The sequence below is a fragment of the Callorhinus ursinus genome, unplaced genomic scaffold (genome assembly GCF_003265705.2).
Source record: "Callorhinus ursinus isolate GAN/ISIS: 27379988/994484 unplaced genomic scaffold, GSC_fseal_2.0 scaffold24, whole genome shotgun sequence".
In the NCBI taxonomy this organism is placed as follows: domain Eukaryota; kingdom Metazoa; phylum Chordata; class Mammalia; order Carnivora; family Otariidae; genus Callorhinus; species Callorhinus ursinus.
In genome coordinates this window covers 14,402,361-14,417,896 of record NW_027397086.1, presented here as the reverse complement: position 1 = coordinate 14,417,896, position 15,536 = coordinate 14,402,361, and the positions used below count along the sequence as shown (strand labels likewise).

The 15,536-nt window shown below is 49.2% G+C and overlaps 1 protein-coding gene across 1 annotated transcript in view; it reads left to right on the top strand.

Annotated features, from left to right (window-relative positions):
- The window catches only part of PAPPA (pappalysin 1), a 237,966-nt gene that overhangs the window by 153,186 nt on the left and 69,244 nt on the right, over window positions 1-15,536 (top strand). The window contains exons 12-13 of the mRNA XM_025888575.2: window positions 13,882-13,995; window positions 14,900-15,035. Coding sequence (XP_025744360.1) covers window positions 13,882-13,995; window positions 14,900-15,035 — 250 coding nt within the window. The remainder of the gene's footprint in view (window positions 1-13,881; window positions 13,996-14,899; window positions 15,036-15,536) is intronic.

Here is a 15,536-nt window from a genome sequence, read left to right as displayed (position 1 = left end):
ACAGGACAGGAGTCAAGTGAATGGCAGGTGAGCCACAGGGGCTCCACCCAGAGCCCCTCGCTGTTCCGGAGCATATACACCTGCCAGCCACTCTGTGAGGCAGCCGCTCACTCCCTCCTTTGCAGAGGAGTAAATTGAGACTCACAGAGGTTAAGTAACTTACCCAAGTTTCTGCAGCTGGACCAGAGGTGGGGCAGGGAAATCTCAAGTTGGAACCCAAGCCTTTCTTCCTCTACAGCCTGGAAGAAAGAAGTAGGGAGGGATGAAGTAGGGACATGTTAGTTGTATGTCTAGCAGGTGGGGCACGCCGGAACGTTTGCATGTGTGGGGGTCCTTCTCCAGGGGAGGTACGAGCATCTCATTTTGCAGTGGAGGAGTTTAACCCTCCCAAAGGGTTCAAGGTCATGCTGTCAGCACAGGGCAGCAGCTGAGATCCCAGCCTACAGCCCTTTGACTTGAAGATGTGTGTGACTTCCGCCGCTCAGTGGAAGGTTCAGGGACGTGGCAGGTGGAGGGATGGTCAAAGAGTTCACATTGTGGGTCCCAGATCCTGCTGCTTCTTTGACACTCTGCTTTCGTGCATCTGCACGAAAACGTGTGCTGCCTCGGCCGCCCCTGGGGGAAAGCACCGCTCTGCATGCTCTCTGTCCCCTGGAGTAACCTGCTCGTGGGGTGCTGGACATGTAAGTCAGCAGTGGCCATTGGGCGCTTGGTGGGCAGAGCCCCCAGGTTGCATGTTACAATCACCGGCTCTACCTCTGAAATCTGGAGGGCCAGGCCAGAGAGCAAGGCTGCCCCTGTCCTTGAGAACGAGAGCCCCTCTTTGAGCTTCAGGCTCAGCAGGACACTGTTAAAAGCCAAAGCAATCCCTGCCCTCTTGTTCCTTGCATAAGTCAGTGCCCGGCATCCTTTGGGGCCTCTTTCTAGGAGAAATCAAGCTCAAGGCTGCCCCGGGGAAGAGCACTGCTTGCTCTTCAAAAGTGAAGACAAAGGAGACAATCACTCCGTGGCTTCCAGCCCTGGCTCCCCAGGGTTATAGGAAGGGATGAGGGAATCCTGAGCGCTGCAGTGAGACCCCAGGGACGGTGCACTTGGTGTGGCCATCGTGGCATCAGGTGGGGTTCCCTGCAGGGCATGTGACTCAGACTTCATCATGGATACAACTTGGAACACACAGGTCTTAATTAGGAAAGCTGGAGAAGAAGAGGAAGGAACAGGGAGCATGAGGAAAAACAAAAAAGAACAACCTGGAAACTCCCAGTTTTATGTACTCGAGAAAGTCTTGTTCTTTCAACACACAGATGTTTTTAAGTGAAAAATCACTCCTCTGACCTTTCTTGAATAGGCTTATGTGGTCAAAACTGCCATTAACCACTGTTCAACTAGCTTGGATGTGGTCAGCGCTCTTCTGGTTAACCCGTGAACATCTCAGGGCTCCTGGAGAGAGGCCAAGAAGAGGTCTACAGGATGCCTAAGACATACCACTTGGGTCCGTGGGGCTCTAAGCTGAGTGGTGGAGACTTCCGTGTTGTAGGACTTCGCTCCAGAGCCGGCTGTGTTCTCCACTCGAGAGCCAGGAGAGAGGGCATTTTGGATGGAAACTACCTGGAGTTGTGTTCTCCGGGCTTTGGTTTCTGATTCTCCACAGGTGGTGTCCGGGTGCCGGATTTAGAGCAAACAAGCATTGCCCAGTCCCATTCTAGAGTCACGGTCTCTCAGTAGTCTGGGCTAACACTGGAAGTGTTTCATGCTCAGTGTACTTCTCCAGAACTGGCAATACCTCTGGGCTCTGAGATAAAAATCGTGGTGCTTCTGGATTCCTATCTGGAGTTGGTAGTTTCGCAGGATTTTCATCTTTCGCCGGCAGCGTCTCTGTGTTCCCATCTTGAGTTGAATTAATACTTCTGTTGAAGCTAACAGTGCCCCTTGATCTGATCCAGAGTCTACGCTGCTTTTACCGATCCTGATCTAGAATTGATGAAATTGCATGAATGGCTTTCAGTACAAATGCTGGGGAAAAAAAGAGAGACAGAGAGAGAGAGAGATTTGGCAACACAGAAAGGTAGCGGCATGCTTTTAAAAAGCCGTGTGCTCAGAACTGTGCTTGCAGCAAGATCTGCATCTTGAACTTTGTCCTTCATGCTTCTGCTGTTGACATCATCTGGGAAACCGGGTTTGTCATGGCTCAGCTGTGGCCCGTTTACCCCTTCTCTCGCCTGTGCTCCGGCCTCTGTTCTCCAGAGCCCACGTGATGTTAGGAGTTTGTGTTTCGGACCTGGCCCTCAGGTACAGATTGCCCTGGAAACTTTTTCCTCTGTGCCCCTCCCTCAGCCCGAACACACCTTGAACACAGATCCAACCGCGCTGTTCTCGGAGTATCTGCTTCTAGAGCCCTTTACCTCCCCTTCCCCCCACAGGAGCTATTTGTGAGAAGGGTTTTTACCTTTATTGCCTTTTAAATCTGGGATCCATCTCCACCCTATAGACCAAGGTGAATAAGGAACCTACATATAGTAAGTGCTAAGTAAATGTACATTGAATTAAGTGAATAAGTGAATGAATGAATGAATGGAGAAAGAAATAGAAAAATTCAAGGTTTGGCTGGAAAAAGAAATCTGAGTCTCCCAAAAGAAAACTGAGATCTCTGGGAGCCCCTAAACCCCAGCCTCTCAGCCCTTAAGAATTCCAAGAAGGTCCCCGCACGCACTCTCCTAACCCCGTCAGCATCTTGCTGTTGGAGGAGGCACATGTGCCGTGAAGTCACCCACGGACCATCTGGCTGGGGATCCCGTGTTTCCTCTGTGACGGGAGATTACGTAAGCTGGACAGCATCCTCCAGATGTTAGCAGTTTCTGCTCATTTTTTTTCCCTCCCTTCTCAACAACAATAATAATCATTAAAACAAACAGAGGCCTCATCCCCTACCCACACCCCTGAAATTACAAACAGGTGGACCCAGATGCCCTTCCCCTCCAAAGACCTCCTGGTCCCTAAAGCCCAGCCGCTGACCCTCAGCGAGGCCGGCCCTGCACTGGGAGCCAGACAGGACAGCCAGGCGAGCTGCCCCCGGGGCTTGGGCCACAGGCCTCAGCAAGGGGGCCGTGGGCCATGTCATGAGAAGTCCCTGTGCTGGGCTTTCCCTCTCCCGGGCTCCCACCCCCAAAGCCTTGGCCTCCAAGTTAAATGGATGTATTTTGGAAGACTAGGTGGCTTAAGAGATTAGTAATGAGATCCCAAGTCTTTCACTGCTGGGTCAGGAGTTCAGAGGCGGGCCTGGGTGACTGGTGAATGGCATAATTACGGAGCTGGGAGCAGGCCTACGGAGGGCCCGTGTGAAATGAGCCCGGCCAGGCCTTTGGGGGCGGGGGGGGCTGTCAGCAGCACAAAAGCCGACCGCCGCATCCGACAGTAATCACTCTCCCTTGTTAGAGGATTTACTAGCTGGAGAAGCTCGAGCCCCTGCCCAGTGCCTCCTCGGAACGGCTGTCTGGGCTCCAGTGATGGGTACAGCCCAACGTCTGGCTCGCCTGTGGGTAAGGTGGGGAGATGCTGCTCGCCCCTTGGGGTGGGACTGTGCGGACTAACGTTTCATACCGTATGAACTGGTGACCAGTGTCATTATTCGTAATTTGTAACCCGATTATTTTTCCCCTGGCCTCAGTTTCCCCATCTGAAAATGGGTAAATGTGAAGCTCCCCTCTCCTGGGTTCCCACGCCCAAAGCCTTGGCCTCCAAGTTAAGTGGATGTATTTTGGAAGACTAGCTGGAGAAGCTCAAGCCCCTGCCCAGTGTCTCCTTGGGATGGCTGGCTGGGCTCCAGTGATGGGTACAGCAAGGCCAAGCGTGACACGGGCTGCAGTTACTGGAGGTGAAAGCAGCTGGGGCATCACCATCACCACCTCATGCTCACCATTCACACACCGTGGCCCTCAGTGTCCTCCCCTGTATCGCGGGAGGTAGATGTGGAGTACCTGGGGCCGGCAGGCATCACACCCGGACCTCAGCAGCCTTCACAGGTGTGGCTTTGGCATGCTCCGTATCTGTAGAGTAAGCGAGGGCGGTGATGCCCGCCTCCCGAGAATGTGAGGATCTGCGTGTGGAGTACGGTCGCTGGTTTCAACTTGGCCTTGCCACCTCTCACGGATGCTTTCTCAGGTCCCTTGAATAAACTTTACCTTTAGAAGAAGGTTAGGACATCGGTTTCCATCCCCTAGAACCGTAGAATTGATTGTGAATCGTTTCTCCTCCAAGAAATGTAGTTTCAACTGTAAAAGCGTTAATGTGCTACAGAACAGGGATGTCTTCAGTGAGTTCTACATCTGTTCCGCTCCAAAGCCTAGCTTCTTCTCCATGGTCATTTAGATCAGGCTAGGGATTTGGACCCTAAACCTCAGGATTCCGGACACGTGGGAAGGTGCACAAGGCCCCAAGATCTTAGACCCTTTTGGAGTGTGCAATACCTAATGTGTTAGGGATAGACCTTGGGGGCACTGAGGGTCTAGTCATCCAGTGCAGAGCCCCAAGGCTGGGAAGGCATCAAATGCCAAGTGATCTTATCTGGAAGTGACTCCTGGGTGGAGGCCTTGGGGTCCGCTGCTATTTCCAGAGCTCTGGGTGCTAGGAAGGGGCATCTCTCCACTCTGCACACCCCTCCTTGTACACAGGAAATTCAGCTTTGCTTGATTGTCTGTCCATGCCAAATAATAAATCTCGAAACTGAAAGAAAAGCAGTCCACTCCTCCCCCCTCCTCTCTATCTCTATAAGGCAGGCATCAAAGGGGAAGGCTGCTCTGGAGGCCTGGGGAAAGTGATAATTGTTTCTAATGGTCGCTACAAGAAAGCCTGGCTTTTCTTCCTCTCTGTCTCTCTCTTTGTGTGTGTGTGTGTGTGTGTGTGTGTGTGTGTGTGTGTGTGTGTATGTCTGTTTCTGTCTCTTTTTTCAGTGCTATTAAGTATGTAAAAAGGAGGTCGGAAGAGGGGATTGGAGATGTGTGTGTGTGTTTATCTGTCAAACCTCAGTTGCCTTTAAAGTTCTCTATGTTCAGGGGGTCAGTTTGGAATGAGGGGCAAAGGGAAGTCAGGATGGACATGGGAGTGAGGAGAAGAATCCAGGAGGGAGGATTCCAGTGCTCTGCAGACAGGAGGATCTCGACGTTTGGGTTTCCAGTGCGTGTGTGTGTGTATATATATATATATATATATATATATATATATATATAGTCAATTAAGACCAAGCACGCGAAACACTTGTTAGAATGCCTGATACAGGTTTCCTCCACTCTCCGAAAGCAGGGTGCTCTTGCGACACCTTTTGTAAGCCACACGGCATAAAGCAAAGAAGCAAATGCTGTTAATTTATAGGACAGAATTTTTTAGTGTTCCCAGACCCCAAAAATAATCTCTTAGGCTTTTCTGATCCCTGAGGACACATCTCACTAACGAAGGCACAAAATAAATCGAGATCAAGCACAGATGCTCACAGGCACAGGCCAAAGCTCTGGTGGCTTGATCCTGAGATGCTGAGTGTAGTTCTGGAGAAGCCCCTAGTGGGGTGGCTCTCGCTACTTGGGGTGCACACTGCCTCTGTAAGACTTACCGCAAACAAACCCTGAATGCTGTTTTTGCTTTTTGCCTTCTTTCATAAAAGCGAAAATCCTCTTTCAATTTCTTTTGGTTAACGAGGCCTTTCCTACAAGCAAAGGGGTGCAACGTGAACTTTGGAAAAGCAGGGGATACCTGTATATAGTAAAGGATCAACAACATTGTTCTTGTTGGTAATTCATTCTTTTATTCAACTAGTCTTGGCTTTAGTACTTACTTTAGGCTTTTCACTGCTCTTGATACTGAAGATGTAAGAGGCAGTAAGCTAACAGCCAGGTTCAAGGATTGCAAATAGGTTCATCTCCTAGGCCAATCCTGACCAATGGTGAGTGGCTTGCCACAGTGTTTTATTGAGATGGATTCTGGGGTCTCCACTCAGGGCAGCAGCATGCTCCATTTAATTAATGGTGTCTGTCCCGAGCAAGGGCTTGGGGGAAGACAGCACTGATGTGTGCCTCAACTGGTCCAGCAGTCATGAGGGCCCGTGTCCTCCCTGTTAGTGATCAGCATATTTCTCATCGAGGAAGTAGAGGTAATATTAATACCTTCCTCAAAGGCTGGTTCTAAGAATTAAATGAAATAATGGAATCGGACAGGCTCTGGTGTGCATGAGAGTAATGGGAGAAATCACTGCAAATACCAGGTATTACCTCCATCATCATATTTGTTGCCCATTAACTGCGTGGGAGCCTGGGTGGTGGACAGGTCCGGCCATTTAGTGCTCATGAATGAATCCAAGGTCTCCTGGGGCCTTCTCTGTACCACATTGCTGTTCCCATGTCCACACCCTGGGCTTCTGGATCAAATATGTCAGCCCTGAACCACGTGTTTGGCCTTGGAGAAGCCACCATAGTTCAATATGGCAGCATTCACCGAGCCATGCCTAGTGACCTGCACTAGACACCAGTGAAGAGGAGAGAGAAATCGGGCACAAACACTGCCCTTGACTCAAGCATGGAGACAGATGGACAGACAAGAAACCACAAGAGGTGTGACCAAAAGCTATTGGGGAGTCTCCACCCATGGGGTGAGAAGTACAGGGACCTTGAGTCAGATCACTTGGTTTTGACTCTTAAGCTGAGAGCAAGTGCCCAGTGCCTTCCAAACCTTGGACTCTTATCTCTCAAATGGGGACAGAAGTGCTTATTCCTCCCAGTTATGGCAAGATGATACCTGGGCAGCATCAGTACTGTGCACTGTCTCTGAGAGTCAGTGCCCTTTCCCTCCCCTAGCGGAGCACTGAGGAGGGAGCACCATGTTCTGGAAGGGAGAGCCACCCTGGCTTTATGGAGGTGGCTTTATTGCACCGGGCCCACTCAGTGTTATGGTCTCCGTGGCCTGACCCATGGTCTCCCAGCCGGCTTGCCCTCCCACCATCTTGGGAGTCCTGACTGTCCCTCTCACAACCTTGCAGTTCTTGGGGAAATAGCTTGGCATTGGATCTACAAGACTGAGGTTAAAATGTGGCCCAAGTGGAAATATTTGGAAACACTACCTGGGGTGTGCGTGTGCGTGTGTGTGCGTGCAGGTGCGTGCATGCACTTGTTCATTCCCCCGTGCTCCCCCTTCCTATTCCTTTTCCTCTCTTTTTCTATGAGCCCCATTCCCAAGTCCCTTTGGGTTGAAAGAGGAAATTGGAGAGGACGGGCCAGAGATTTGAAGAGCACTTCTTCCCTCCTGTGATTGACAAAAGGGCATGTAGATCTGTAAAAGCGAAATTCAATAGAAACCTCATGGCATCTCCCCTGTGTGGGAAAATACCAGAACTCCCGCTCCCCCTGTTCTCCCTCTGTCTCCCCGCCTTTGTGTACGACGTGTGTGGGTGGAAGATAAACTGGATTTAAAAAACCCTTTGAAAGCAAGACATCGTTAACTCCTCTAATTGAAAGCAGTCTTCGGCAAAGGGGGAGTTTGGAGGTGGGTGCAGGATGGAGTGGCTGGTGGTGCGTGGAGTGGACAAGAGCCCCCAAGTCCTGGGGCCACAGAGGCCTCTGTGTCTGTCAGCCCAGGCAACCTCAGTCACCACCAGACATCCTGGCCCGTCCCAGAGGAGCTTGCGGCTGGTCTCTCCCATCCCCAGTGGGCCCTGTTCCCCATCTCTCTGTCAGATGTGATGGCTGGAATCAGATCTCTGAGGATACCCCCAGCGCAAATATCCAGTGATCTCAAAGCTTTGGGGGAAGAACCAGCTCTTTGTCACATGCCTGAAAAGAAAAGAAAACAGAAAACACATTGCCTGAACGGCTACAGTAAATGTTTACGTTACCCCTCTGGTGTTCGTAGAAAGGTGGCTGTGAAAGTAGCCTTCCAGAGACCAGAGACATGGGGTCCAGGAGTTGACTCAGGGGCTGACAGAACAATCCCATTTCGTGACAGAGTCTCTCTCCTGCAGACTCTTTCTCCTCCACCAGGAAGAGGCTGGGAGAGAAAAGCTGGCAGAATGTCAGAACTGAAAAGCCTTTTAGGGATTCATCTTATTCTGTCCTTCAGCACATGGGAAGGACGAGTGTCAGAAGAAGTAAGCAGGGTGGGTCAGCTCTAGCAGGCAAGTCTCTTGCCTGGCAACCCAGGGCTCTTTGGACCACATCACCCACCCTGGGGCAGCCCTGTAGGAGCCTGCTCTGGGCTGCTGAAGCAACTTCTGTTCAGGAGAAATCCCAAGTCCATCCTCCATGACCCTGAGAAATAGGCAGGCAACACTTTTCAAGGTGGCCTTAATCTACCATTAGGAGTGTGGGCTGAGTTTGTGCCTTAGCATTGAATCCTGGTCCCTCTAACATGCTGTGTGACCTTAAGCAAGGTACGGGGGCCTGGAGTCCTTATCTATAAAATGCGTATAATCATAGTACCTCCCTGACAGAGTTGTCATGAGGCCTGCATGATCTAGTACATATGGAGACCTTAACAAAGTGCCCATCCTAGGACAGGCACCCCCTAGCTGCTACCACTCCTGCTGGGACTCTTGTTCTCGGGGCACCTACTGCGTCCTGGGGCTGGGCGATCGGCTAGGATTGACATGAGCATGAATAAAGCATGCTTCTCACCTTGGAAGTCTTCAGAATTTCAAGGGATAAGACTGGGCTCTAAACAACCATAATCCAACCTGACAAGTGCTGTAACCGAGGTATATAAAGAGCTATATGAACACAAGAGAGAGCAATTAATTCTGCCTGGGGGGGGGGGTGAGCAAAGGGGCTTTCAGAGGAGGGGTGATATTTGAGACTGGCTTTGAAGTGTGTGTAGTATTTCACAAAATGGGCAGCCAGTGCGGTGGAGGGGGGCGGGGGGGCGGGAGAAGTCTGGGCATAGACATCGTGGTGGTGGAGTCCAGGGCATGGGAGGGAAAGCATCCCTCAGGGAGAAGGGAGCACCACTGTGTACATGTGCGGATGCCCACCTGCTGTGTGGGGAGGGGAGGGAGGAGGAGGGATAGCCGCTGGTGATGAAGGTGGTGACAGGGCTGAAACCGGCTCCCGAAGGCCTTTGCAAGCTGTGTCTGGGAAACCTCCCATCCCGTGGTCCCTGGGCAGCCATGGAGGGGGTGATAAGTAGCAGGGCAATGGGATTAGTTCTTCACATTGGCGGGGTAATTATGAGGACCTTGGAGCAGGGAGAGCAGGTGGAACAACTGGAGGCAAAGAGAGGGGTAGCTGGTGCCTTCCTGTCCCATCAGACGAAGGGGAGGTTTTGACCAAGACAGGCACACAGAACACGGCATCGGAGGGATCAGAGTCTGGCTTCTGGATGTCCTACACAACTGGATAGATGATCTTAAAGTGGTTATTTAAAAGTCTCATCAGAAAAATGGGATGATGATTCCAACCTCAGTGAGCATAAATGACATTGTGACCTTGAGACCCGTGGTGGATGTTATGACTGTGGATGTCCTTAAGCTCCTGGGGTACTTAGGGGTCTTTCCGTGCAACCACTGTATTTCCCAGATGGGGCAGCTCGGGTGGGGGAGATGTCCAGCTAGTAAGGACGTAGCCAGAACTAATCCAGGTCTCCTGTTGCCCATGGAGGGTGTTTGGTGTAAGCACATCTCTGAAGGTGATGGGGTGTCTAAGGCATTGTCCTAAAGACCAAGTGGGAAAGCAGTCTCCTACTCCTCAGGTCCTGCAGGTGTTAAGATGGGACTGGAGGACAGTGGTTCCTCGGCTTCCATCAAAGACCTAGAGCTGGGCTTCTCTGGAGAAAGGAGTGGCATGGGCACCTGAATTCCTGTCTGCTCTTTCTGCCATGAGTTCTTGGGGAAGACGGAGACATCTCACTGGAGGTGGGTCTACACACAAAAAAGGTAGGATTGAGGGGCTCCTGGCTGGCTCAGTCAGGAGAGCATGCGACTCTTGAGCTCGGGGCCTTGAGTTTGAGCCCCACATTGGGTATAGAGCTTACGAAAATAAATAAACTTTTTAAGAAAAAAAGTAGGATCGAGGGGGTGCCAAACATAGATGAGGAAAAAAGCACCAGTTCCTGAAGCCAGAAAATTCTGCATTTAAATAGCAATTTTGCCACCTACTTGCTGTGTTATGTTGTACAAGACAGCCCACCCTTCCTTGAGCCCGGCAAAAGGAATGGTCTCAGTAGATAATTTCTCAATTCCCTCTGAGTCTGGAACTCTAAATCAGAAAGCTTATAGACATTGCTACTTAGAGGAAAAAGGAGGAGGAAGTATAGCCAGACTTTTTTTCCTGGCAATGGGGAAGAGCTGTCCAAAGGTCAGTTGAGCTGCCTATAAACAGAAGTGAGTTCTCTGGCTCTGAAGTAATCAAGAAGATACTGGGTAATCCCACCTCCAACTCTGAGAATACCTAAGGGAGGGTGCTTGCCAGCCCAATCACGTCTGCTCTTTGCCTAGCATCATTATTTGAATTTCTCTCCCACCCCACACCTGAACTGGCTCACTTATTTTATTAATGTATTCGTTCATTCAATGAATAGTATTTTAGTCATTCAAAATATTACTGTATCTCACCTTATTGTGAGAAAAAAGTTAACAAAAGATCTACCTTTTTTTAAAAAGATTTTATTTATTTGAGAGAGAGAGCGAGAGAACAGGGGCGGGGGGAGAGGGAGAGGGAGAGAGAATCCCAAGCAGACTTCCTAAGTGCATGGATCCCGACTTTGGGCTTGATCTCAGGACCCCGAGATCACAACCTGAGCCAAAATCAAGAGTCAGACACTTAACTCACTGAGCCACTCAGGCACCCTGAGATCTACCTTCTTAACAAATTTCTGTGTGTACAATAAAGTATTGTTGACTACAGGTACAGAAGACTTCTAGAACTGAATCATCTTTTTCTCTCGGGGATGTGGAGCCCAGTGTGCAACCACACACCCTCAGTAAGCAGCTGCTGAATGAGCAGAATCCACAAGGTCTATAAAAGCGGGAGGCTTGTGTGTGTTTCCTTCACCTTTCCCCTGCAGCCCGCTCCCCCCAGCCTCCTCAGGAACATAGATGGTTTTAAGATCAACTGGGGCTTTGGGCAAAGGTTCAGCTGGATTTGTTTGTTCCTCTCTGATCTGCTTTGACTGTCCCTGGTCAGGATCGCAGCCAGCTTGAAACAAACACAATCCAAATAGGAAAACAGGAGAATAAAATAACAGCAGTGTGTACCTCTAAAGCCCTGTCTAGTGCTGATAGAGCTGATGAGATAAGAGAAAATTGTATTTAAGCAATAAGAGGGGCTTTGTTCACGTCTTAGACTTCTCTGACCGTGAATGTTTTAGATGCAGAGATAAGCCCCCCCCCCGCCCCCGGCCCCAGCACTCCAGAGATGTGCTCCACCACACTCTGCTGGGGACAGGCAGCTCAGAACACAGGGGAAAGAATTCCAAAATGATACATGTCCAATTGCTGGCCTGGATTTCAAATGCCATGGATAGTTTATGCAAAGTCTCGCACTGTTGTAAAATGTAACACAATCCACTGGCAGATCTGCCTAAGCTCCGTCCCAGTTGTTTTTGAGAAAAATAAACTTGAAGACATCTTCCAGCCTATTAAAATGGCTGCTTTGCCCATAGTCTCTCTGGTATTAGGCTTCTAAAGATTTGAATAACAAAAGCCATCACCTGCATCTGGCCAATGAGATGTTTGATTCTTGGCACCTCTACTCTCCTTAAGATGTTACCTGTGATATTCAGGACCCACTGGTTTCTCGGAGACGGGGAGGGGAACTTTGGCAAGAAACAGGTTTCAATACTTTTCAATGTTCTTAAAGCAATGAAGCTCATTTCTTAAAGGAAACATTACATGGCAGCTCAATATCTAAGACAGATGAGTAGAGATGCTACAGGTAAAGCAGTAGAGAATGAAGGAAGCAGATCTCACATCCTGACCCGCAGGCAGACACCTCCAAGGAATCCCTGAAAACCCATGACCTAATCCAGCATTCAGATGTCAAAGATAAACCAGGGTCTCCTTAAATGAGGCCAGCATGCCACTGCAGAACTTTCTGGGTGACTGATCTGTGATTCTCCAAAGCTGGCTAAGTGACTTATCTTCCTCTGTTTGGGGTTTCAAGAATGAATTGATGAAGATGCTAACAGTAAGGGACACTGGATAAAGCATACTTAGAGGACTCTGTATTACCTTTGCAACTTTTCTGTAAATATAAAATCACTCTCCAGTACAAAAAAAAAAAAGCAGCTCATTAAAAAAAAACACTGATGATTGCAGTTGTAGATTACAACACAAGTATCGTGCATTTTATCTTGAGTTTGACTAGTGAATTTGATATATGACTTTTCTACTCTGTTTTTAATTCTTCTGTACTCATTTATAGGAATCTCTGGGCAATATATGGTCTTGCTTTGTGTGATTTTTTATAAATGACATCATATTGTGGTTGTCCATTTATACCTTGTTCCTTTTGTTTTGTTTTGTTTTTACTCAGTGTTACACTTTTGCAATCTCTTCATTGATGTCTTGAACTCAGGAGTTGGGCTTCTGTTTTGAGTGGCCAGGACCCATACTGGACCTGACATTAAATATTTCTAGTATCATCCCTGTATAGGAATCTAATTCAGGCCTCTTAAGTCTTTTGCTGTATAGAAATCTGTCACATGAATATTTCGTACCTGATGCATCCCTTCCCCAACAGATGAACATATAAACTATTCCCGATCTTTTGCCACTACAAATATTGCTGGAATAGGTATCCTTGATCCTTGTATATAATTTTTTCTTTTTTTCCCTTTTTTGTTTGTTTTACATGTATGTTTACTATGATTGATATTAGATTATCTTTTGGGTTTTTTTTTAATGGCTTTCAAGAGCCTTAGAGTTTGTTAGGTCAGCCTTTCTCAGGTGAGTATAGGGAGACCTGCCTGTGTCTAGGGTATAGGGAGACCCAAATCCACAGGGGAGTGTTGAGAGAGAAGCCACATTCAACGTCAGAGGGAAAACACAAATGTGAGCAAAAGGTTTGACCAATCTCTAGAACAAGCCAGTTGCTCCTAGCTTTTCCCATCATAGAACTTTTCTGTTTTCTACTGTACAGTTCCCAGTTGTGTATGATGGTGTGGTGCCTTGATGGACATCCACACTCATCGTCCACTGCAAGCTCTCCACGTCTGTCTCGTCCCACCGGTGCTGGGCGCATAACCATCTCCCAACAAATATGACTCCAATAAGAGAATGAACTGAGGAATGAAATGACATTTGGATACACAGTATGCACGCATACACAGCGCGCACACACACACACACACACACACACTCTGTCTTTGGGGGATATGCCCATCCTATCCGAGTCTTTTCTCTGTCCTTAATACAGGTCTGAGCATAATGTACAGATTTATTCTAAAATGGCCTGCTTGCGATTCACGACTCGATGATATTTCACCCCGATCCTGCATTTTCTGCCACCTTCCCCAAGCTCTAAGAGTACCAGGCAGCTTAGCACACCCTAAGCATTCTTGATTTCTCCATTCCTCTGAGCCTTGTCTCCTGCTCTCTGCGCCTGCAGTGCCCTTCCCCTGTGTCCGCTCTGTTCTTAAAGATCCAGCTCAGATGTCAACTCCTCCAGCACTTGCCCCTGTGAGCATTTCTCTGTCACCTTTGCCACCAAAACATGTTCTCTGTTCTGTCCTTCACAGTGTTGAGGACTCCCAGTTCTATAGTAGAATGTGGGCTCCTGGAGCCGACTCCAGTCTGTGCATCCCTGTTTTCTCCTGCGGTGCCCAGAACAAAATAGGTGGATAGTAAAGGCGCATCTAATTGAATTTAGTTCAACCGCTGAGACCCTCTAAAACATTTTTTTATTTATCTCTTCCCAGGTGTGTCGAACGAAGGTGATAGATCTCAGTGAAGGCATTTCCCAGCATGCCTGGTACCCTTGTACCATCAGCTACCCGTACTCCCAGATGGCTCAGACCACTTTCTGGCTCCGGGTAAGCCAAAGTTTTACGAGCCTTAGAATCTCCAGCAGTGGCCCCCAGGAAGCACCAACTCCTGTGACCCTTTTCACAAGATGGTTTGTCTCCCCACTGAGGGTGTTAATTGTAAGGACAGAGAACAAAACACTTAGCAGTAGGAGGCTCCCTGAAATAGAATCCCTTCATTGCGCATGGAATGCCCCTCGTCCTTCTTGTTTTGGCAAAGACTTTGGAAAACTTTTGTCTGCCTGGAACCTTCTATTCATCATTCAAGGCCTTTAAGATTGTCTTCTCGTCCTTGAAGTCTTAACTGATCCCCACAGAGAAGTGACTGTTCTCTCCCTTCTAGTCTTGTACATGTCCGGCCATCTGTTGGAAGGTGCTTGTCACATGGTATTATATCGCTGTCTTTAGGCCCATCTTCCTAAGGATTATGGATTGTGTTTGCACATCACTGACCCACTTTGAACTCCACAGTCTGCAGAAATGCAAGGGCTGGGTCTTACTTTGCTTTGTCTCCTTGATGCCTCTCACGGAGGCTAGCATGGAGAAGTGACAAATAATAGTAATACCTTTTTTTTTGTGGTTTTAGGATGTGCCAGACACTTTGTTCCCATTATCTTACTGGAAACTTGCAGCCACTCTGTGATTGAGTTATTTACTTAATATATCACTTAGAAATGAGGGAACTTAGGCCCAGAGAGGCAAAGCGACCACTCCCTGTCACACAGCTCAGCAGGTGCAGAGCCAAGTTGGGACAGAGTTTCTGAACTTCAGAGCATGTGTTCTTCACTGCCTCCCTATTCCCATGATGGACCCATGACGAATGGCCCAGGCCCTGAAATGGAAGATGCTCCTTGAAACCCCTGCCCCATAGCCCGAGCAAGTGAGTGACCCTCCTGTGCCTTCTGCATTTCAGGCATACTTTTCTCAGCCAATGGTTGCTGCAGCTGTCATCGTCCACCTGGTGACTGATGGCACCTATTATGGGGACCAGAAGCAGGAGACCATCAGCGTCCAGCTGTTTGATACCAAAGATCAGAGCCACGATCTCGGTGAGCACGTTCTCATGCAGATGGCTCTTGGGACCGTATCTGCCCGGGGTGGTTCGAGGAGCAGCCGAGAGCTAGTTCTTCCTTCACCTTTCCTCTTTCTTGCTTCTCTGGCATTCTGCTTGCCTTCAAGTCAGGAGGCTTTTGTGTATCCAGAGAAGCCTGGATGTGGCAGATATGGGGATCAAGGGCCACTGTCCAAGTCCTCCCTTCAGGAGCTCCCTTCTGCCAGGCACCTTCAATCTCAGGCGCCCCATCTGATCCTCAAAAGACCCCAGGAAGGAGACTGAGAAAAGGCCCTTTCTCCAGGTATCAGTGCCTGAGACCCCCAGGAGAGGCATTGAGAGACCCCGGGAAGAAAGGAGAGGAGCCAGGTCTTTGGAGTCATGGCCATGGCTCTTTCCCCTGTACCCCGAGGCATCCCTTGTGCCCCACAGCGGCAGCCGTGTCTGCGCACTATCTGCGGGGCTCCCCGCGGGAGGAGGAATAAGGAAAGGCCGGGAG